Below are 23910 nucleotides of genomic sequence, written 5' to 3'. Positions count from 1 at the left end.
TCATTTGCTACGGTCAGGAGTTTTTACCGCTGTATCCAAATTTGGTCAAATGTGAGGGGTCCATTTCCCGATCGTGACAGTTCCGCCATTTCCTGTTATCGTGTAATTGTCACACGCTGTTCCAATATTCGCACTGGGTTTGATGTAATGAGGGAAGAGAACAACAGGGCTTCATTATACGGTGATTTATTTGTAGAGCTCATTGTAATACGCCTGCCAAACGCAGAAGGGGAAGAAGCGTGAAAGAAAAGGAACTGAAAGGGAGATGAAAAGACACGCATGCAAAGGTCTGGTTTGGTTTTCATCATGTGACTGAATGTTCATCTTTTTTTTTTAACTGTAAGTGTGTGGTTCGGGGAGTATTGTGTGAACTACAATGGATTCTACACAGCTTTTGAATAAAAAAGGGACTTGAAGTTTTATGTTTTGTTTCCGTTTTTATATGTTAATATGATTCCAATTAGAGCTCCAAAAGGGTTGCAGTGTAACGCCCCCGGATACATTTTTTTTTTCAAATATTGCTTTAGCACAGACTCAGCAGTCAGGAAATGATCTCAGTGACAGTCATCAAAATGAGTCACGTTCTGTCAACAGCCATGAAACCTGCATTCATGCCAAGTATTTTTTTTTTTTTTTTTACCAGAAATTGCTGTTTTGGAATCCGGAATTCCAACCCTCGGCGGTAGCTGGCCTTGACCGGTGCGTGTTATGTAGCTGGTTAATGAGGCCTGAAGAGTTTGGTGTTAATTGAAAGTGACAGCTCTCAGCATCTGCTAGCAATGGATGATCACACGTACCATTGCTCTTTTGTACAATACCATAGAAAAGTAACTTCCGCTCCTTTAATATGTGAGCATCAGGGGTGGCCAAAGTGAGGCCCAGGGGCCAATTATTGCTCACAGCTTGTTTTTTTACAACCCTTCAGCATATCTTAATTGTACAATCCATTTGTTATTAATGAGATCCATAAAAAACCCTCCGGGTTGGGAACGAGATCATGAGGTGGAGGAGTTCAAGTATCTCCACGAGTGAGGGAAAACGTGAAGTAGACAGTAATGCGGTCGCTGTACCGGACCCTCACTTATGGTCATGAGCTTTGGGCCGTGAAACCGAATAAACGAAACCGTGGATACAAGCGGGTGAAATTAGTTTCCTCCGTAGGATGGTTGGACTCACCCGAAGAGAAATGGTGAGGAGCTCGGTCATCCAGGAGGGGCTCAGAGTGGCGAGAGGAGCCGGTTGAGGTGGCTCGGGGGCCTCCCTGAGGGGGTCTTCTGGGCATGCCCAGCCAGGAAAAAGCCCCGGGACAGACACCGAAGGGATTATGTCCCTCAGAGTAAAAAATGGATGGATGGAGAATTGATTGATAAAACCTTCTTCCACCTTTCTTGTGCAAATTCCATTTGAAGGAGATAAGAGGCATTCAAAGACGGTAAAACCATTCTCTTGCAGATGGCATCTGATGGTTATTGGGCTACAGTCGGAATCAGTAAAAATGTTCATTTGAGTTAGAGAATTGTCCCGTTTCTGGACAGGGAGCCAATCACATCCTCATTTATTTCATTATCCATCTAAAATCACTGACTAATACTGAAATGTTTCAGTTTTATCTTTAATATTAGCATTAGTTTATCTAGCCATTACTTGCCAGAATAGTCTCTGGTTTTAATGTTTTACAACTACACCCAATCACCTAATTAGATCCAAATATGAAGTACTCCACCCCTGGTATCTAAGTAAGTACAGACATAAAAGTTGTGAATCATTGATATGCAACAGGAACTGCATTCCGACGACCAAAAAAGAGAAAAGCAATAAAGTGTATATTTAGAGTCGACTTCTTTTGAAGCGACATCGCCTCCTCTCCACGTACAATTCGCTCAACTGTGCCGCCTTTCTTTGTCATTGTCTGATGTTTACATTTCGCCTTTCAGGGTTTAAGCCGGTACTGCTGGCAGCTCACAGCTTAAAGCCGCTGCAGTGTATTCATAGACGGGTGACATTAAGCAACGCCAGGGATAGATACTATATATAAAAAACCAGACAACAAGCTATTGCCTGTAAACACACAAAACAGTGAACGAGATTGCAACCAGATGCACCCATGAAGCAATTAAGGAAGTATGTTCAGAGAGGAGGACAAGGGAGGCACAGGAATGAGGAGACAGTGGAATTCCTGTTATTCCAAATGTTCTTTGCATTTTCACGACAGCTCTAAGGGTTTGAGGTGCGTTGGTTTGCGTATGTGTCTCATGTTGGCACCTGCTTGGGTGGGCTTGAAGGGGGCCTGTGCTCCATAGGGCTTGGGGAGAGGGAGCTTGTCCGTCTGGGGGATATAGGCATCGGGCCGGATGTCTGCTGTAGTGAACTGACCGTTAGGCAACTGGTTCCACTCGCCTTCATCCGCCATCTGAACACACACACACACACATAGTTTGAATATTTATGCATGACCTTGGACTGGGAGAGCTGAAATTCAATTTTCCACAAGTTTAATCATGAAAATGGAATAATACATTCAATATTTGTGATATGTCAAAATAAAATGCAAGTGCTCAGAATGGCAAAAAGGTAGCAAAGAAAATATTGCTACTGGCGCAGCTCTCATTAGTGCGGAACACCTTTTCCGTTAGCAATTGCAATTACCGTACATTCCCGCCTAAAAGCCGTGACTTTTTCACGCGCTTTGAACCCTGAGGCTTTAACAATGATGCGGCTAATTTATGGCAAAAAGAACTCGAGTTCCCCATGATTCAGAAAGTAGTGAAGTGGACGCTAATATCACATTTGGAGGTCTTATGATGAGATTGTGTTTTGATCTGTCAAATCTTAAGTAAGTTTGATCAACTGTAGAATTACTCCAGTTTCGTGTTCGAAGGGTGTTCTTTAGAAAGTCGTAAACAGGTTTCCTATGCTCTGAGTGCAAATATATTCCATTTATAAATTAGGAATCCTACTTCGTGGAAATTTCTCTTCTCATGGTCAGGTCTGGAACCAATTAACCAATTAATTAAAACACACACATAAGTCGCACTGGAGTATACAGTGCATCCGGAAAGTATTCACAGCGCTTCACTTTTTCTACATTTTGTCATGTTACAGCCTCATTCCAAATTGTATTAAATTAATCTCTTACCTCAAAATTCTACACAAAATACTCCATTAAAGACAGTTATTATATTTCCAAATCATGTCCAATCAACTGAATTTACTGCAGGTGGACTCCAATTAAGCTGTAGAAAGATCTCAAGGATGATCAGTGGAAAAAAGATGCACCTGAGCTCAATTTTGAGCTTCATGGCAAAGGCTGTGAATACTTATGTAAATGTGATTTTTTTGTTTTCTATTTTTAATAAATTCAAAAAAAGTAAAAAAAAAAACTTTTTCACATTGTCATAATGGAGTATTTTGTGTAGAATTTCGAGGTAAGAGATTAATTTAATACAATTTGGAATGAGGCTGTAACATGACAAAATGTAGAAAAAGTGAAGCGCTGTGAATACGTTCCGGATGCACTGTATGTCGCATTTTTTGCGGGAAATTTATTTTCCAAACTACTTGACCAAAACAGACATTACGTCATCTTGGAAGGCAAGTTCTACCAATAATAAAAGAATAGAGAACAGGCTGAATAGGTGTAAGATATGCTAACACAATGGTTATTCAGCTACATAAAAAATAAATATGAACAGAAAAGGTGTCCAGTGTTTATGTAACATAAACATTTTTTTCATTTATAAGTCGCTCTGGAGTATAAGTCGCGGGAACAGCCAACCTATGAAAAAAAGTGCGACTTATAGTCCGGAAAATACGGTATATATATTTTAAATTTATAAGTCGCTCTGGAGTATAAGGAACAGCCACTATGAAAAAAAGTGCGACTTATAGTCCGGAAAATACAGTATATATATTTTTCATTTATAAGTCGCTCTGGAGTATAAGTCGCAGGAACAGCAAATTTATGAAAAAAAGTGCGACTTATAGTCCGGAAAATACGGTACATTGAATTGGGAATGTATACTGTTCAACTGCTCTGAAGGCATCCATCCATCGATATATGGAGCATTGCCTCTGAGAAGTAGGTCAAAGTTCTGTGAAAGGCTAAAAAAGCAGCCACGGACCTCATGACCTCAAATTCATGCAGCACTGAAATGAGGTGTGCTGAAATCCGAGGGACTTCAAAGCATATGAATGGATTACTGTCTGGCATGGATGCCAGAAGTATTAGTTTTAAATGAGGAAAAAAAAGGGGGGGGTTGGCTGGCTAACAGGAAACACATTGAACTATGAAGAGGATATGATGAGTTCTGAATTCCGCAATGTTCCGTCTTGCATTTGCATGTGGAGCTTTGTGGTGTCCTTTTGTGGGGCGGCAGCCATAAAGGAGAATAATGCGGATGAGAAGACACCACAGATGAGAGCAGCTGGACTCTTTTCAGACACGACTGATGCCGCCTTGTGTGCCAGTCTGATGTTGGGCCTGTTGACAAAGCTCATCTTGTCCTTGTCAAAGCCTTTGTGCCAGCGTGTTAAATCTCTCCTCAGCATCGTGCACACACCCAAGGTAGAAAGAAACACTTGCCTTGTGGCTTTAATCAGTTCCTTTGTCAATTCCTTTACCCCCCTCTTCTACCTCAAGCGATTTAATCAAGTGCTGAGCAGTGATCTTTGTAAGTCTGGTTATTTCTTTTTACCCTCTCTTTGTCTCTCTGTCTTCTCTTCTTGTCCTGAAGCATCCTCCTCCATTCCTCCTCCATCTCGGGGCAGGGTGGCAGACCTTGCTGCAGACGCTTCTGACACCTATCCATCTGGAGTTTAAAATAAAAAGTCAATCACCTATTAACATACAGGCAACAGATACTGTTCATTTTGTTTTTCCACCTCTGACCTGGAGTTGTTTTTCTTTGATTTCCTGCTGGAGGCACAGGGTGGCGGCTTGCTTCATCGACAATTCAGCAGACGTGGCCATCAGACGACGGCTGGTGTCCATGATGCGTGTCCGCAGCTCGTTCACCTGGACATAAACAATTGTGAACATGTATTGATGTGAGCTGAGCCTCGTTCTAGGAAGGCTACCTTCTTGGCCAGTGACAATCTGTCTAGCTGGCGGTTATCGTTCTGCTCTTGCAGGGGCTTTGAGAGTCGGGTCACATGGTCCACAAGTTGCTCTTTCTCCAAAAGCTGCTTCTCCCGCTCTGCGAGGTTTGCCTCCAGCTAAGATGAAAGAGACACGACAGCTTCTTTAAGCGTAACCAACTCAAGAACATAAAAGTTGGAGCGTACCTTTTCAATCTTCTTGACCAGGTCAGAAGACGAAGGGTCGGAGCCTTTTAGCTCTTTGTAATCTGCCGTTTGCATGACATGATCGAGCTTCTGATCTCGGGCTTCCAGCAACTAGATAAAGATAAAGAACATGTTGAACACAGACAGTGACCAATCTATTAGCAACCGTTGAGACACAGAGGAGAATATGGCGTCATCAGGCCTATTTTCGGGGGTCTTCAGCCCTCCTAAAATGTTCTTAAGCCCCCCTAAATAATTTGATATTTTTTATTGATTTTGTCTTTATTTTTTATTGAATTTTTTCTATATAAATATATAAATTCTATATAATAGGGCAAAAGCAGGCAAATAAGCAGGCCAATAATCAGGCTAATACTAGCCTACTACTAGTCAAGTCAAGTCAAGTCAAGTTTATTTATATAGCCCTTAATCACAAAAGAGCCTCAAAGGACTTAACAAGCAGGCAACAGTAGATGATAGACGACAAACGACATCCCCTGATCTGAACCCCCATACTACTAGTAGTAGAAATAATAATAACAATCAGAAGAAGAATAATGATAATCGTAATAATATTAGGCTAATTAAGAAAATAATAATGATTATTATATCATTGATCACTGTCCACTGGACAGAATGGTTGCAGAGCTTGAGCAGCGGTTTTGCAGTGTAGATTGTGTGTACTTGTGTAAATATAATGGTGGCATAAAACACTTGAGTATCTCTACTAAATTATATAGTTATATCGTAGTTATATAAGTTATGTCGCGGTTCTTGTTCGTCATTTGTTTTTTGGATTTCTGGATTTTTTGGATTTTTTTTGAATGTGTACTTCATTCATATCCTGTGCATCTCCAGGGGGCTCCTTTTCAGACATGTTGAAAGTAAAGATACGATATACTTCAATGTATACAATCTTTGTTAAGCATGTTTGAAATCATTACCATTACCAGCGCCTCTGAAATAGTGGGCCACGGGGGGTGAGGGGGTGGGGGTTAGGAGCAGAGAGGACCCTCAATATTAGTGCAGACCTGCCAACATGTACAGTATGAATGTCGTACTCAGCATGCTTGTATGCTGCTCTCCATTTTGCCATTTTCAGCTGGGGGGTGGGGTGGGGGGGTGGGGGGGTGGGGGGTGGCATGTCAGAAAATATTTAAGAACCACTGCTGGTTCAACAACACAACAAGATATGCTAAAAATATACATATATATATCAAGAATAAACTACACATTTTCCTCCAGCTAATTCTCCAAAAATGCCAACTTTATTTTGTTTTGTACCCGTGTTGGAGCATGCCCCCCCCCCATGTCTGTGACTGCATGGGTTTTTTATGGGTACTCCAGCTTCCCCCAGCATCCCCAAAACATGCATGTTAGGTTCAATAAAAACCAAAAAAGAAAATTACATAAATGGCTCTCGAGCCGCACCTTGGACACCCCTGCCATGGAGAAATGTGTAGATTCTGCAAACGGAAATAACATGCATGAATTACAGCTATTTTAGCTACAGTTTAAACTTCCAGTAAAAACAATCAATAAGCTTGAAGGCTGTGTCTCGGACATCAAACCACTGCGGCTATATATACATAAACATATGAAGCTTAGTTGATCAAGGAGCCGTAGCAGAAAAACAGACAGGTGTATTGTCACGTGCATAAAAAAAAAAGCAGCACAGGAAAATATTTCTGGATGCCGGAGGGGATCAATTGGACTCCTCGAGGAAGTAAGGATGAGCTGGAAGAGGAAAAAGCGGGTGTGAAAACAACAAGGGAAGACACAGGCGGTCTTGACCTGACCCGTGTTATGAAACAGCCGCTTCCCTCCGCTCAACCACGCGGATTATGCGTGTTTACATGCCTGCACCGCAACGTGTGTGAAGCCAGCGTGGAACAAAGTGATGATTCCCATTTCCTCCGACTTCACCAGATTAATGAAGCCTCTCTTAGTGCCAACAGGCGGTTAAGTCTGATCCAAAGTGACGTCTCGGGGCCCTTTACAATACAGCTTGCCTCACCCCTCTGTGTCATATGGGCGTCATGTGAACTGAACCGCTTATGGAAGCATGGCAGAGATGGGTGAGAGTGATAGAGGAAGGAGATAAAGTGGAATAAGCATGAAAGCAACGGGAGATAAAGGATGTGAAATCAAAAGAGAAAGAATCACAAAGGGAGAATTTGGGCCGATAGATGGGGCGCGGGGTTATCCGCAGCTGTCATAATAATCACACATCTCGGGCAGACGATACCCAGATATGACACCATCTGATCAGCACATCACATATACACTTCCTTTAAAACGCACTTTTAAATTCATTTTGAGGAAAATACAATCCCTGCAGTGTACCGCCATCTGTGAAGCACCTCTCTGTCCAAGTGTAGCCGACAAACCTTTACACAAATCATGTCTCAGGGGGTGGGTGTTGCTGCACCAGATTTCAGCCACATGTCTCTTCAGAGCTAAAAAAACATTTGGGAGTTCTTTCTTCTTTTTAAAACCACTTGCAAACTAGGCCAAGCGGAAGATAGTGAGGCAAGCTTTGTATAAAAGCATATACCAATGAGAGAGGCTGTTCTGTACAAATCGTGCAGACGAGTATCTGAAGTCGTGTCAGAGGCGGGACTCTGCCTGACTGGAAAGGTATTCCATAAAGATGGCGTCTAATTATGTGACTGAGGGATGCCATGTCGATTCTCTGGATGAAAGGCATAGGTAAATAAATGCAGTATCTACGATTAGTATCACCTGATTCTGTAAAAAAGCCTATCACGTGTGGCGGCTGTGTCACGTAGCGCGTTAACCACTCAACTACCGTTCATTCATTTTCTACCGCTTATCCTCACGAGGGTCGCGGGTGGTGCTGGAGGCTGCACGGCAAAAGTGGTTAGCACACAGGCCTCACAACTAGGAGACCCGAGTTCGAGTCCACCCTCGGCCACCTCTGTGTGGAGTTTGCATGTTCTCCCCGTGCATGCGTGGGTTTTCTCCTGGTACCCCGGTTTCCTCCCACATTCCAAAAACATGCTAGGTTAATTGGCGACTCCAAATTGTCCATAGGTATGAATGTGAGTGTGAATGGTTGTTTGTCTATATGTGCCCTGTGATTGGCTGGCCACCAGTCCAGGGTGTACCCCGCCTCTCGCTCAAAGACAGCTGGGATAGGCTCCAGCGCCCCTCGCGATCCTTGTGAGGGTAAGCGGTAGAAAATGAATGAATGAACGAACATCACCTCACAATTACCGGTACATGTAATTAATTAATTATGACATTGTCAATTATATACATGCATTCATATTTCATACTAGTTATGCACATTAGGGTGCTGGGGGTATGCTGGAGCCTATCCCAGCTGTCTTCGAGCGGGAGGCGGGGTACACCCTGGACTGGTGGCCAGCCAATCACAGGGCACATATAGACAAACAACCATTCACACTCACATTCATACCTATGGACAATTTGGAGTCGCCAATTAACCTAGCATGTTTTTGGAATGTGGGAGGAAACCGGAGAACATGCAAACTCCACACAGAGGGTGGGAATGAACTCGGTTTCCTAGCTGTGAGGTCTGCACGTTCACCACTCGTCGCCGTGCAGCCCGGAGTTTAATCACTAAAGCCTAATTTCTTCAAGCTAATTACTTGATGATGATGATGATTAAGCCACTCTCCCCCTTCTCATACTGCTTAGATAGGAAAATAAAAGAAAATGAAGCATCTTCAGGCTTCAACACATCTTGAAACACATTAAAAGAATGATAATGATGGTCCAGGCCATGCATGAAATTAAAGACTCTGTATGTTACATACAAGGCTAATCCCTGTGGTTGAATTAATTCTGATGATACATATGTGGGGCGGCACGGCGGTCGAGTGGTTAGCGCGCAGACCTCACAGCTAGGAGACCAGGGTTCAATTCCACCCTCGGCCATCTCTGTGTGGAGTTTGCATGTTCAACCCCGTGCATGCGTGGGTTTTCTCCGGGTACTCGGGTTTCCTCCCACATTCCAAAAACATAAATTAAATTGTAAATTGTCCATATGAATGTGAGTGTGAATGGTTGTTTGTCTATATGTGCCCTGTGATTGGCTGGCAACCAGTCCAGGGTGTACCCCGCCTCTCGCCCGAAGACAGCTGCGATAGGCTCCAGCACCTCCGCGACCCTCGTGAGGAAAAGCGGTCGAAAATGAATGAATGAATGAATACATATGTGGAAAATTTTGACATTTTGACAGAATTACCCAAGACTGGTCTTCATCTCGAGGTTTTATGGAAGGTGTCAACTTCCTTCCCACTGTGGAGAGTAATATTGCAGGAATGACAAACAGTTGCCAGATGTATCCAGACAAACGTCTCACAACGGATATAAAGCAAAGCTTGTTTTGTTTCTATTTGCAGTATCTATCTGCTCCCTTCTCGAAGGCGGGTTTCCCCACATTAGACTTCCAGACAGGTTGGATGAAAATGGAGGACACAGAATGACTCACCACCACGGGGAGTGTGCGGCGAGTCAGCACGCTCCTCCCTGGAAGAAACAGTGATGAAGTGGAGGCTTTCTGTCTAAAGGGTTGTGACATTATCTGTGCATGAGGATGGAGCGACTGTATTCAACTGTTGCAGAGGAGTTATCCCAGCATTACACAGAATCCAACACTGTTCTGTATTAAAATTCCAAGCAAATAAAAACCACGGAATATTGAATATCGAACAGTCTCACAGATGGCCTGATCTATCTTTGTCTAAATTTGCCATCAAAAGGGAAAGGGGTTGTCCTGTCTGGCTTGGCATGAGCAAATAAAGTGGTCACAGATGAATACAAATACATAATGTGTGTGAGGAATGCATGGCATGGAGATTGCATTCTCACAGAGAGTGAATTGAACTGGCAAGCTTCCTCCAATGGATTTAATTTGGGCTCCCCGGTGGACCGAGATGAGCAATTTGGAAGATGATCTGTTGTACACTAGAGGCAGAATGCTTGGCACAAACTGGATGGTTAGACAGATGAGCCGACAGAGAGAGCGGACACAGGAAGCATATATCCTGCGTTGCCATCATCCTTACGCCTCTTAGCAAGATATACCATTACGAGCAGGAGATGTCTCTTCAAGGTCCTCTATGATGCTAAATTGATATTGTAATGATGTTTGAACAATGCACCCCCCCAGAGCCTGTTTATGAGTACTCATTAATGTAACGTTGTGGTCTGTGCTGCATAGTATCTACTATGGATGATGTGCACACAGTCTGAGACGTTGGACAAAAACAGCTCGTTTGCATAAAAGCTGCAAACAAAATGAGGGGGTTCCCAGTAGGACTTACTAAAAGAAACTGTCTAAATTCCAGGCAACGCAAAATACAATACACTTGTGGGAACTGTAAAATACTTGAATATGGGATCATTAAGAGCAACTGGGAGCAATGACGAAGAGAGGAATACAATACAATATGTAAGACGGAAAGAAAAACAGCAAATGGTAAACACCAGAAGGATCCAACAGATGGGTGGGGTTGTGTCTCTCAAATGGCAGCACATGGCAAAGTCAGATCCAACAATGCGATCATCCAAGAAGAGCACACAAGAAGACTGGGATGACACAAGTTTCATCTATCTGCAAGTCAAAACGCGTCAGCCTGGTGGTGATGGTATACGCAGACGCTGGCGGGTAAAAAACCTGTGTCGCTCTATGCATTGGAAAGTAGATTCATTTTTGGTTTTTATTCCATTTCTGTCTCCTTGTTTGGATGCTCATCTTTATGCATGGTTGCCTTGTAAGCGGAGAGGGTGATGCTGTTGTTTCTGTCAAACAGCTCGTTTGGCTTAACATAACATATGCCAGGACTATGTTAAAAAGCCACAGCATTTCAGCATGTGGAATCAAACTATGGAATGGATTGAGTAAGACCCTCAAACAATGCACAACGATGAGCCAATTCAAGAAACAATACAAGCAGTTGATGTTTGCTAAATACAAGCTATTTGGTAAATAGCTGCACCAAAAAATTAAAAATAAAATGAAAAATAAAATAAAAAAATAAAATGAAATTTAAATTACAAATAAAAATAAAAATTACATATAAAAATAAAAACTAAAACTAAAACTAAAAAAATAAATAAATAAATAAAAAATAAAAGAAACAATACAAGCAGTAGACCAGGGTTCAATTCCACCCTCGGCCATTTCTGTGTGGAGTTTGCATGTTCTCCCCGTGCATGCGTGGGTTTTATCCGGGTACTCCAGTTTCCTCCCACATTCCAAAAACATGCTAGGTTAATTGGCGACTCCAAATTGTTCATAGGTATGAATGTGAGTGCGAATGGTTGTTTGTCTATATGTGCCCTGTGATTGGCTGGTGACCAGTCCAGGGTGTACCCCGCTTCCCGCCCAAAGACAGCTGGGATAGGCTCCAGCACCACCGCGACCCTTGTGAGGAAAAAGCGGTAGAAAATGAATGAATGAATGAATACAAGCAGTTGATGTTTGCTAAATACAAGGATGAAGAGTCTTGAACCAGTCATGATGTGCTATATACAGTGAAGAAAATAAGTATTTGAACACCCTGCTATTTTGCTATTTCTCCCACTTAGAAATCATGGAGGGGTCTGAAATTTTCATCGTAGGTGCATGTCCACTGTGAGAGAGATAAACTAAAAAGAAAAATCCAGAAATCACAATGCATGATTTTTTAACAATTTATTTGTGTGATACAGCTGCAAATAAGTATTTGAACACCTGTGTATCATCTAGAATTCTGACCCTGAAAGACCTGTTAGTCTGCCCATTAGAAGTCCACCTGCACTCCATGTATCATCCTGAATCAGATGCACCTGTTTGAGGTCGTTAGCTGCATAAAGACACCTGTCCACCCCATACAATCAGTAAGACTTTAACTTGTAACATGGCGAAGACCAAAGAGCTGTCCAAAGACACCAGAGACAAAATTGTACACCTCCACAAGGCTGGAAAGGGCTACGGAGCAATTACCAAGCAGCTTGGTGAAAAAAGGTCCACTGTTGGAGCTATCATTAGAAAATGGAAGAAGCTAAACATGACGGTCAATCTCAATCGGAGTGGAGCCCCATGCAAGATATCACCTGATTCTAAGAAAGGTGAGGAATCAGCCCAGAACTACACGACAGGACTTGGTCAATGACCTGAAAAGAGCTGGGACCACCGTTTCCAAGGTTACTGTAGGTAATACACTAAGACGTCATGATGTGAAATCATGCATGGCACGAAAGGTTCCCCTGCTTAAACCAGCACATGTCAAGGCCCGTCTTAAGTTTGCATATGACCATTTGGATGATACAGAGGAGTCATGGGAGAAAGTTTTATGGTCAGATGAGACCAAAATAGAACTTTTTGGTCATAATTCCAATAAGCGTGTTTGGAGGAAGAAGAATGAAGAGTACAATCCGAAGAACACCATCCCTACTGTGAAGCATGGGGGTGGTAGCATCATGCTTTGGGGGTGTTTTTCTGCACATGGGACAGGACGAGTGCACTGCATTAAAGAGAGGATGACTGGGGCCGTGTATTGTGAGATTTTGGGGAACAACCTCCTTCCCTCTGTCAGAGCATTGAAGATGGGTCGTGGCTGGGTCTTCCAACACGACAACGACCCGAAGCACACAGCCAGGAAAACCAAGGAGTGGCTCCGTAAGAAGCATATCAAGGTTCTAGCATGGCCCAGCCAGTCTCCAGACCTGAACCCAATCGAAAATCTTTGGAGGGAGCTCAAACTCCGTGTTTCTCAGCGACAGCCCAGAAACCTGACTGATCTAGAGAAGATCTGTGTGGAGGAGTGGGCCAAGATCCCTCCTGCAGTGTGTGCAAACCTGGTGAAAAACTACAGGAAACGTTTGACCTCTGTAATAGCAAACAAAGGCTACTGTACCAAATATTAACATTCATTTTCTCAGGTGTTCAAATACTTATTAGCAGCTGTATCACACAAATAAATTGTTAAAAAATCATGCATTGTGATTTCTGGATTTTTCTTTTTAGTTTATCTCTCTCACAGTGGACATGCACCTACGATGAAAATTTCAGACCCCTCCATGATTTCTAAGTGGGAGAAATAGCAAAATAGCAGGGTGTTCAAATACTTATTTTCTTCACTGTATATATATATATATATCACTATATTGACAGTTACTATGGCATTCTATGGTCATATCACCTCGTACTTCGGTATGTGACAAAATTAAAAAAAAACTATATTAGGAAAGCAGGAAGTGAACAAATGTAAGGGGTAGGATTTAATAAGCTTTGCTTCTTCCTACTCCTTTTGGACATGTGGAACTGTGAAGTGATTATGTGATGCACTCAATTGTAATCTGTGATGCATGTTCAAATGAAATTAAACCATTACCATTACCATAAAGATGGATGGTGAGCATGAAAAACAGCCATTTGCAGCAATATATACTTTTGTGTAGTTCTCAAAGGTCACGCTAAACAATTGCTTCTGATAATAAAGTGGAGTCTATTCATTAAAAGGTATGTTGAAAACACAGATCCAATGATCACTAGAGTCTTAATGGTGCCTTCAGCCTGGCCAACAAGCACATTCAAGTTGAGTAATGCACTGGCACTGGCATAACATCATGCACTTCATAGAATTCTGAGATGATGACACAGAATGAAACCTAAAGTTCATAGCAATACATCATGATGGAGTCATTGTACTGCATGTGTTGAGGCAATATCTATCCATTACAACATAATACATTTACTGGCAGGAAGGGAACACGCTGTCCAACCCTGTAGTAAAAGTAACAAGCAAGGCTCAATCACTTATCTTACCTCTATCTGCAGCATGGTAATCTGTTCCTCCAGTTTCTTATGGACCAGCACTTCCTTCCTCTTGAAGCCGATCTGTCTCGTCACCTCTCTGATGGCTACATTCAGGTCTCTCATCTCCTTCTCCAGGTTCTCCAGTCCCATGTTGCCTTCACTGATGGCCGCCTCCTGCGTGTTGACCTTCTCCTGGTAGTCGAATAAGACCTCCTCGTGCTCCAACAGCTGGATGCCGCTACGGGGGAAAATGGCAAAACAAAGAAAATGACATGCTCATTTTGAAAACAGCCCACTTGAATTTAAACGCACAGCAGATTGCGCCGCTGTACGGTTCCTTCCTGGTTCTTGTTCATATCGAGAAGCGTTTGCTCCTGGTGGCTGATGATTTGCCTGAGCCTCTGTAATTCCGCTTCATTGTCCTCACGCTCCTGATCAACCTGGCGGCTCTGCCAAGCAACCTACACGATGTTAAGCACAACACAGATTCTTTTACTCCCAATACTTCCATAATGTCCATATATCTCACTTAAAAGCACCCGGGACCTTGTCAATGTTGTTGCATAATTTATCCTTTATTTTGCAGCTTTTAGAAATCTTCATATGAACTTTAGTTAGTAACCTGTAAAAGACAAAAAAAAAGTGAGTACAGTTCAGCCCTCACATGTTAGGAACAATCTCATTATACTGTATATTGTCAAGGGACAATACTCTAGTAATTACTGTAAATAAGGATAAAACTTAAGAGTAGTCAATTGTATACCAGTATCGATTTACTATGGACTGAAAATGTGTGGTGGCTGCACGGCAGATGAGTGGTTAGCACGGAGGCCTCACAGCTAGGAGACCCGAGTTCAATTCCACTCTCATGTTCAATCTGGGAAGAAACCGGAGTACCCGGAGAAAACCCATGCATGCCCGGTTTTCCTCCATTCCATTCCTCCACATTTTCATTCATTTTCTACCGCTTAACATCACAAGGCTCGGGGGTGCTGGAGCCTATCCCAGCTGTCTTCAGGTGAGAGGTGGGGTACACCCTGGACTGGTCGCCAGCCAATCACAGGGCACATATAGACAAACAACCATTCACACTCACATTCATACCTATGGACAATATGGAGTCGCCAAGGAAACCGGAGTACCCGGAGATAACCCACGCATGCACAGGTTTTCGCCATTGCAAACCAAATACCTGGCAACATAAGTCGGTACAGATTACAGCGAACATGTCCAAATAGTGTCCCTGGTGTCTTAATCCTCTTGGGCATGGAATTCAGCAGAACTACACATTGCTGAACTTCTCATCTGTGATGGCATCAATGCTGGTGGACATTAAGACACCATGCGTTCCTCCCCCTCGAGGATGTCCTTCGGTACTCAATAGGGCTCAGGTTCGCAGTAGACATACTTGGCCACCTTCACCTTCATCGGCAAGCTACTTGTCATCTTGGGGTGTGTTTGGGCTTGTCATGTTGGAAAACTGCCAGACATCCCAGTTGCTCCTTGAGAATTCCACAGTACGTTTCCCACAACAAATTGCCGGTGCCCAGCGCCGGCAGTACTCATGCAGCCCGAGGCCATGATGCTACCACACCATGCTTCGCCGTAGGCAAAGAGACAATTATCCTGGGACTTGTATTGCCAGCTATTTAGGCAATAATGGCTGTGTGTTGACACACTTTCAGTGGATAATGAATCTCTATAATTCAAAACAAGGCATACAATGACTACTCTAAAGTATATAATATTGATAGAGGGTACGGATTTCCTCCAGCAACATGATGCACATACCTGTCCTTCCTCGTAGCAATACTTTTTTGGATCTCTAGCTCATTTTCAAGCACCTTCACCTGCTCCAGTAACTCCGTGAGGCTCTGTGAGGCAATCTGCTTGAGCTTGACATACTTCTTCTTCTCCTCTGCGATCGAGTCGCACAGTCCGCCGTACTGTAGCACTCTGCGGAATAAAAGGAACAATTAATTAGCGGCTCAGTCAGGCTTGTAATCAGTGTCTGCAGACAACAGATGCCTTTTAAGTGAGAGCTTGGCTTTCAAAGCCGGCAGCGTGAGGTGAGCATCATAAATCGCCAAGATGGGCTTTAGGAGAAAGCGGTCACATCAGTTTGCTACGTTGTGTTCTTATCCGTGCAAACATTAAATGAAAGGGAAGTTGGCACCGAGCAAAGAGAAATGGGAAAACAAGCATGACACCTGCGCTGCAGCATAGCGCTCAGCTTGCTGTGGTGCATCATGATGAGCTCCTTCTCTTGCAGTTCCTGCCGGATGTGTTGGTTCATTTGCTGTGGATGGATTCAATGACACAGGAAGAGGCCTTTAAAATCTCAAAAAAACACTCTGTGGAAAATGTCTGTTTCCACCACATGAGCAGGTTATTACATGTGTGCGTGTGTGTGTGTTTCTGCTGCACCTCAGCTCTTATCATCTCACGGTGCTTGTGGCCTCTTTCCTCTGCTTTAATGTATGTGAGACAGCGGAGGTGATGCAGTTCTTCTCTCAGGCCGCCCGATTCCCTCATCAGCTCCTGAATGATCCCATACTGCTGCTGCTTTTGGCTGGCTTCTTTGCTTTTTGATAACTTGCAAAAAAGGAGAGGGGGTGGGATATTTGGTGTTATTCTCAGTTGCTTTTTGCAAGCAATTAAAAAGGAGGTAGACAATGCTACTCTTTGTCCCCGCAGTAGTGGATATGCAGGACTAATGAGGCGACACGCGGCACCGTGGCAAACGAGTATTGTTGGCGCCCACACGCTGCACCCACGTCCTCACCTGTTTTTCAAAGCTGACTTTGAGAGCATCCACTTCCTTCTGAAGAGCCATCCTCTGTGCAACACTGGCCCCTCTTCTCAGAAGAACGTCTAACTGGAAATTGAAGTCAGAAAGTCACAGTGAAAAGTTTTATGTGGGCTGTTGTTGCTCAGTTTTGGGAATAGAAACCTGTGCATACGAATTGCAATAATTGTAAACAAAATTAAAAGAACTGCACTTTCTTTGGAATGTTGCCCATCATCTACAACCCTATACACTCAAACACACGTCTGTCCCTTTTCTGTGCATTCTAAAGATATAAAAACAGCCAAAAAGAGGTAGCTAAGAATGCACATGATGGGCAAGCCGATTGCGCCTTTAGTAATATCTGAAAACATAAAAAAATGCACCATTTACGTAACGTGACCTGCATATTAAACAAGCTATATAGTGACGTATTACCTCATACAGCACACCAGCTAACTACTAGCCAGCTAACCACTAGCTTCCTCACACACTCGCTCACTGCTCCTCAGACCACTACTGAATGGTAACACTACATATTATAAAGTTATTCATTCATTCCTTTTATACCGCTTATCCTCACGAGGGTTGTGGGGGGGTGCTGGAGCCTATCCCAGCTGTCTGAGGCGGGGTACACCCTGGACTGAAAAACCCGTGAAAGTATATATGTTATCATGACTGTGCCTGTTAGTTCACGGTGACAGCATGTACATAAAACCATGAAATATTGTTGGAGGTAGGCTGCACGGCGTTCGAGTGGTTAGTGTGCATACCTCACAGCTAGGAGACCCGAGTTCAATTCCACACTTGGCCATCTCTGTGTGGAGTTTGCATGTTTTCTCCAGGTATTCCAGTTTCCTCCCACATTCCAAAAACATGCTAGGTTAATTGGCGACTCCAAATTGTCCATAGGTATGAATGTGAGTGTGAATGGTTGTTTGTCTACATGTGCCCTGTGATTGGCTGGCCGCCAGTCCAGGGTGTACCTCGCCTCTTGCCTCTTACCTCTGTGAGGATAAGTGGTAGAAAATGAATACATTGTTGGAGGTTTTTGGAGGTGTTGGAATGGTGTGTAAAATAATGTTTTTATAGCTTTAGAACACGCAGAAAAGACAAAGATACGTCTTCATGTCTCACAAGGATTGTGTGTGACGTGCAAAATTAACAAACAAAAATGCAGTGATGATTTGTTGATTCATTTAAATTGGAGAAGATGTGTTGACTGACATTTAAAGGCACATAAAACACATCCTAAGACGTCAATTTTTGACAATGAAAGCAAAAATTGCTTTGTTTGCGACATTTCCTTAATATGCGAAATCCCTGATGTGTCATAGCAATTTCCTTTCATGTGCGTGTGGTATGTGCTGACAACTTAGTTTTGCTTCACAGACTGTACGCAACAGTGAAGTTCCAGGAAGCTTTCAAAGCTTTTCAAAAAAAAAAAAAAACATGCTCGTGATGTAATGGAAAATGTAAATGTTCTGAATAATAGGAACGTGGTTAAATGAAAGCCTAAATTGTTCCAGAGATGGGTGTTTAAAGCAGCAAAGTGAGTGAAATATGACATGCGATGGGTCACCTGTGCTTGCAAGTCGGCGCAGGTCGACTGCGTGTGTCGGAGCTGCTCGGTGGCCACGGCGAGCCCACGCTCCATCCTCTTGAAGGCTTGCATCTGCCTGCAGCCGACATTAAATTTTTCATCACCCGCACTGTCTCAAATGAGGCGCGTTAAAGATTGCAGAAGACGTTTGGTTTGCTTGTAATCGGGTTTAAAAGCACAAATTGACTGCGAGGTGTATCGGTGTTCATTTCGGAGCTCTGGCACAAATCCCCTTCAAGGATAGTGTATTTTAAAATTGTATGATTTATGTATTTTTTACCTTTTTTTCTCTTTGAGCTGCACAGATTGACTCTCGTTGAGGAGCTTTCGCTCACATATGATACTCTGCAACTTCATTTCCAGGATCCCCCTGGAAATAAAAAAAAATGCAAAGATAGTTCTTCATGGAGTATGAATGCATAAATGAAGACCTGTCTGACTTACTCAATCCGACATATAATTGTTAACACTGTACCTGCGCCCCATTAGCTGCGCTTCCTCTTCCCTGCTGACCTCCTGCTCGTTCTCCAGTTGCCTGCACCTCCTCTCACCGGCCTCCACTTGGGCCTTGAGAACCTCCAGCTCCTCAGCCAGCTCCTCCTTTTGAGCCCTGAGGAGGCCGTTGTGCTCCTTCACCTCCTTGGTTTGCCGCTTAATGTCTGAAACTTCGGCGTCCATCTCTTCTAGCATCTTCATTGCGGCTCTTGGGGAAAAACAAAAAAAAGCACTTCACACATCTTGACACCTTCAATTTGAAACACCTTATTAGAATGAACAAAAGGTTTTATTAGTCATAGTTGCACCATTATCGTCTATAATGAACAGTTTGATAGTCCAAGGAAGTGTGGAAGTGTGTATCAAGTGGATTAATTGAGCCATTTCTATTTTCTTGTGCTGCAGTCTAAGCGTCTCATTTACAGTTTATATCCCAGGTATTTGGAGCATTTCCTGCACTCATTTGACACAAATTGCTCGACATGTCTCTTGTACTCACTCCCTCTTGGAGCGTTTTCCTCCAATCTCTTTTAAAATCAGCTCAGGTGCGGCGAGGAGCTGAGCTTTCTCGGCCTTGCAACACACAAGAGAGAAAGAGAGAAGGCAGATTTGTTATTTTATTAATGGCGGGATGGAACCAATGCCCATTCGCTCTCTTGTACACGCACCTCTTTGAGCTGAATGACTTTCTTCATGTCTTCGAGCTCTTTCTGTTCCTGCAATGTCCGCATTTGATGGGTTGCCATGTCTTCCATCAGACTCCTGTGCAAACATGTAGCAAGTATGAAATCTCCCAAAATGTTTCATACAGAATTAATAGCTGCAGAACGCCTTTTGCTATTGAGAAAAACACCAAAAAGTGGAAATATGAATACCTGACTTCAACCTGTCTTTGGGACACCTCCTTTTGAAGTTTCTCATATTTATCCTGGAGGGTCTTTGTGGTGCTCTCCATATCCTGTATGATCAAACACCAGATTCATTATTCTACTTACAGTATATCATTTCAAGGGACAATACTACATAAATGTATATACTTTATATTAACAGCTGTACAACTTTGTGTAGCAGTACAACAATTGCTCAACACAAGCATTTTTGTCTAAACAGCCATCAATGCAAGGGAGTAGCAAGATAAGTGTGCCTTGCCTTGATACAAACATGGTTTGGGGCTGCATGAGTGCTTCCTAAACTGGTGAACTGTGATTAATTGAATTAAATTGATTAAAACGTGAATTCCATCTTGGCCACAAGTCCAAGATCACCAAGTGCCTTGCTGGAAGGTGAAGGTGAAAGTGATGGAGTGACAAAGAACCGGACCAGAACACCACTTGAGCGCCTGTGGGGACGCCCTCAACACTCACTTGTGTTGCCAGCTATTTTGACAATAATGGCTGTGTGTTGAGTCATTTATACAAGCTGTACACTGACTACTCTAAAGTACATGAATTTGTATAGTATTGTCCTTTGGGGGTATGCTGAGTACACATACTGTATAAGGCTTAAATCCTTATCTTCGAGGTTTGTAACAGTGCCTGATGGACTACTAATGCTAAAGTTTGGATGGCGGCTTAAGGTAAAACTCAAAATCATCCCCTCTCGGGTGAAATCTCAGTAACTCCGACTGACAGCTGCTGTGATGAACTTACATCAGGTTTGTGCTGAATGCTGTTCTCCTTCACCAGATAGCGCTTCTCTTCCCTGAGACTGCAACAAGGGTGAGGCAAGGTGAGGCAAGTATGTCACAAGGGGGGTGGGACGAGAAAGCGGGTGTTATTTTCGTTTGTCTAAATAAAGGGGGGTGTCACAGGACTGAGTGTTCAGGAAGCAGCAGTGCATGTTACGTTGCCTAGCAATGTCCCCTGACCTCCGTCTGACTCGAGCACAAAAAGTGTTCTTTTCCATTTCTCTGGGCGCATCTGACCCTTTGGACGCAGCGATAGTGGTGGTGAGAGATTTGGAGGAAGGAAAAGTGAGGCCTGCGGCAGAATTGAGGAAAGTGGCTTGTGAGAAATGAGAGTTAGCGAGAGAGAGAGAGAGAGAGAGAGAGAGAGGAGCAGAAATAACTCCCACACTGACGCCAGAGCACTCGGACAAGTAAACACTTTGCAGGGAGGAAATGTTAAAATTCCAATGGCAACCGGTATTTGGATTGACTTTGGAAATGTGATAAATCATATTTATCCAAAGCCATTGGTACATGTTCTCGTGGAGGTGAAACAATATGTCATAGTTGCTGTTCCGTGCAGAAAGCTCACCACTTGAGTTGGTGCTGTGTCATGTAGTCCCTGTCCTCGGCTGCTTTCAGTTCATTGAACGCCTGCAGGAGCTGAAGTCTCAGTCTGCCCGCCTCACTCGTGGGCTCCTCGGAGGAGTTTGGCTCCTGCGTTCTCTCAAATTCGGCTTGGAGTCTCCTTAGGTCGACACGGAACTTTGTTGTTTCTTCCAAAAGATGTAGCTCAGAGTCCTGGGCACTGTTGCAAAAAACAAACAAAAACAGTGTGAACGCATAACCTCAACTTTTTGGGGGTTGGTTATCATTGGCTTGTGCAGGTGTATCATCACATTTTCCTGAAGAATGCTATGCTAGGGAAGTACTACTATGAGGCTGCAAATATGCTAGAACAAACAACCTGGAGATCATCTTTGGCACATACGTCCGACATCACCCTTCCCCCCCCCCCCCCCCCGACTTCAGCTTTGCAGTCTTTGGCTCCATTGCATCAACAGACAATTGTTTCCATTAAAAACAGAGTAGCATACCTCTTCAGGGCATCACTCAGTTGCCTGTAGATCGCCTTCAACTTGGCCACTTTGGCCGCACCAATTTTGCCGAGTGAGAGCATCTGGAAGGCAACAATCAGGCACATCCGTTAATACTATTCAGACATTTTGAAGTGGGGAAGCATGAAAACATGCATACTAGTCGTCCATCGCTACATCGTGGTTCAAATGTCACTCCCTCGCAATGTTGACTATTACCTATTATCAGTAAAAAAAATACTGAAATACAAATCATATGAAGTATTATGGCCACTGGGTGTCAATAATGACAAAGTCTTGATGATCACATCACACTGCATCTCGTCAGCCATGGCATGTCTGACATGATAAAGTGAAAAGAAGTTCTCCTCCTATTCCATGTGGAAGTGGTAAGTATTTTGCTTCTTATTTTGTCTTTATTCCCCACTCTGTTTGAAACTCTTTTTTTTAAAGTTGAAAATAAATTAGGGCTGCACGGCGATCGAGCGGTTAGCGTGCAGACCTCACAGCAAGGAGACCCGAGTTCAATTCCACCCTCGGCCATCTCTGTGTGGAGTTTGCATGTTCTCCCCGTGCATGCATGGGTTTTCTCCGGGTACTCCGGTTTCCTCCCACATTCCAAAAACATGCTAGGTTAATTGGCGACTCCAAATTGTCCATAGGTATGAATGTGAGTGTGAATGGTTGTTTGTCTATATGTGCCCTGTGATTGGCTGGCCACCAGTCCAGGGTGTACCCCGCCTCTCGCCCGAAGACAGCTGGGATAGGCTCCAGCACCCCCTGGAAATTCACTAACAACGGTTGGGTCTAGAGCCAGTTAATGGCGATAAAAAAGGGATAAAAGTGTACTTTGCCACTGAATGATGCATTAAAACACTACAAATGTTTATCATCGTCATTGGAGGGAAGAACAAACGATTGCTAAAAAAAGCACCCCGTAAAAGCAACGGTTACACACCTAAAGGATTAAAAAGCTACCATTAACGCTGAGAGACATACAGCTGGAGGACTTCAGTAAAAAGCAGGTAATTCCCCCTTTTGTGCGGTGCTCCGTCTTTGCCGAGAGTGTTGTTGTGGGTGAATTTCTCCCAGTTGTGTCGGGTACTTTAGCGTGTCACAATGATGGAAACGGTGGACAGGTGCTCAGCTCTTATCTTGGCAGCCAGGCAAGTCGGGCAGGGGATGCGGTAATGAGGGGATAACCTTGTCTATAAAGGCAACTTGACTTCTTAGACATGGTAATGTGTGTGTTTTTTCCCTTAAAGATTCATCCCATTACATAGTATCTGACTACCAAACACACCAAGGACTCCAAGGGGAGTAACATCAACAACTTCTCTTTAAATGTGTCACAGGCGTCCGTCTTGGAACTTTAAATGGGTCATTGTTAGTAAATGTACTCAAGCACAAAATCCCAACTACAAAATATTTTTGTATCCACAGATGAGTCACCAAAATAAGCTTTGTTGTAATTCCCCCCCATCACGGCTGACACGGCAGTGATGCAGCAGACATCTTGGCAGCAGCAGCAGCGGCGGCGCGCACTGAGCGTTTTATCTGAAACAGCCCGAAGGCGGTTTGGAGGCAGCCTTGCCCCTCCTGGTGATGAGACTTATCTGCAGCAGTTAAAAGGGAATTGCAAAATTTTATGGGGTGAATGCGTAACACGTGGATCTTTGAAGTGAGACAATCGCTAAATTATATTTATGCGTGCAGGCGGCAGGAGGGCGGGACTTACACATGTAGGCACAAATAGGTGGACGGAGCATATAGCTTCCTGGGAACTTAAACATGTTTGAGTGGATCAAAACAGGGGCAAAAATAGTAAGGACAGACCTTAGCATGATGCAGTGCAGATCTCTGCAAACTACAAGCACGATAATAAAGATTCTAGTGTGAAAACGGAACAGGATTGTCTTTGTAAGGGCAGGGTTTTATATGGATTGGATTTCATTGCACAGTGCAGGTAAAACCTAATGAGATGTCAGGTCAATGCATGTGAAAAAGATAGCAGAGGGGTTTACAAGGCTGCAGCCTCGATGAGAAAAAACAATCATCATCACTGTGTGGACAGACTCATCATCTCTCTGATATCTGTGCATCTCTACACTCATGTTCTGATATTGACTTTTTATTTTGGCAATGCGCCCGGAGCCAGACCGAATCAAGGCGACGGTGAGG

At 43.5% G+C, this 23910-nt stretch overlaps 1 protein-coding gene across 1 annotated transcript in view; it reads right to left on the bottom strand.

Moving 5' to 3' along the window:
- Positions 1 to 1039: 1039 nt before the first annotated feature.
- ccdc146 (coiled-coil domain containing 146) overlaps positions 1040 to 23910 on the bottom strand; it is a 34012-nt gene continuing 11141 nt past the window's right edge. Inside the window, exons 2-22 of the mRNA XM_078799113.1 lie at positions 21730 to 21812; positions 21225 to 21440; positions 20616 to 20673; positions 19842 to 19924; positions 19635 to 19728; positions 19466 to 19539; positions 18947 to 19174; positions 18752 to 18841; positions 18451 to 18547; positions 16866 to 16958; positions 16508 to 16675; positions 16291 to 16379; positions 15872 to 16036; positions 14627 to 14702; positions 14393 to 14541; positions 14090 to 14318; positions 5284 to 5394; positions 5077 to 5214; positions 4889 to 5014; positions 4695 to 4808; positions 1040 to 2410 (exon numbers count right to left, since the gene is read on the bottom strand). Of these exons, the coding sequence (XP_078655239.1) occupies positions 2204 to 2410; positions 4695 to 4808; positions 4889 to 5014; positions 5077 to 5214; positions 5284 to 5394; positions 14090 to 14318; positions 14393 to 14541; positions 14627 to 14702; positions 15872 to 16036; positions 16291 to 16379; positions 16508 to 16675; positions 16866 to 16958; positions 18451 to 18547; positions 18752 to 18841; positions 18947 to 19174; positions 19466 to 19539; positions 19635 to 19728; positions 19842 to 19924; positions 20616 to 20673; positions 21225 to 21440; positions 21730 to 21812 (2688 nt within the window). The 3' untranslated portion in view covers positions 1040 to 2203. The remainder of the gene's footprint in view (positions 2411 to 4694; positions 4809 to 4888; positions 5015 to 5076; positions 5215 to 5283; positions 5395 to 14089; positions 14319 to 14392; positions 14542 to 14626; positions 14703 to 15871; positions 16037 to 16290; positions 16380 to 16507; positions 16676 to 16865; positions 16959 to 18450; positions 18548 to 18751; positions 18842 to 18946; positions 19175 to 19465; positions 19540 to 19634; positions 19729 to 19841; positions 19925 to 20615; positions 20674 to 21224; positions 21441 to 21729; positions 21813 to 23910) is intronic.

Source organism: Doryrhamphus excisus, linkage group LG2 (genome assembly GCF_037039965.1).
Source record: "Doryrhamphus excisus strain RoL-2023G ecotype Guam linkage group LG2, RoL_Dexc_Guam_v1.1, whole genome shotgun sequence".
Classification (NCBI taxonomy): domain Eukaryota; kingdom Metazoa; phylum Chordata; class Actinopteri; order Syngnathiformes; family Syngnathidae; genus Doryrhamphus; species Doryrhamphus excisus.
The sequence above is the reverse complement of the archived record's forward strand: the minus strand, read 5'-3'. Positions and strand labels throughout refer to the sequence as shown.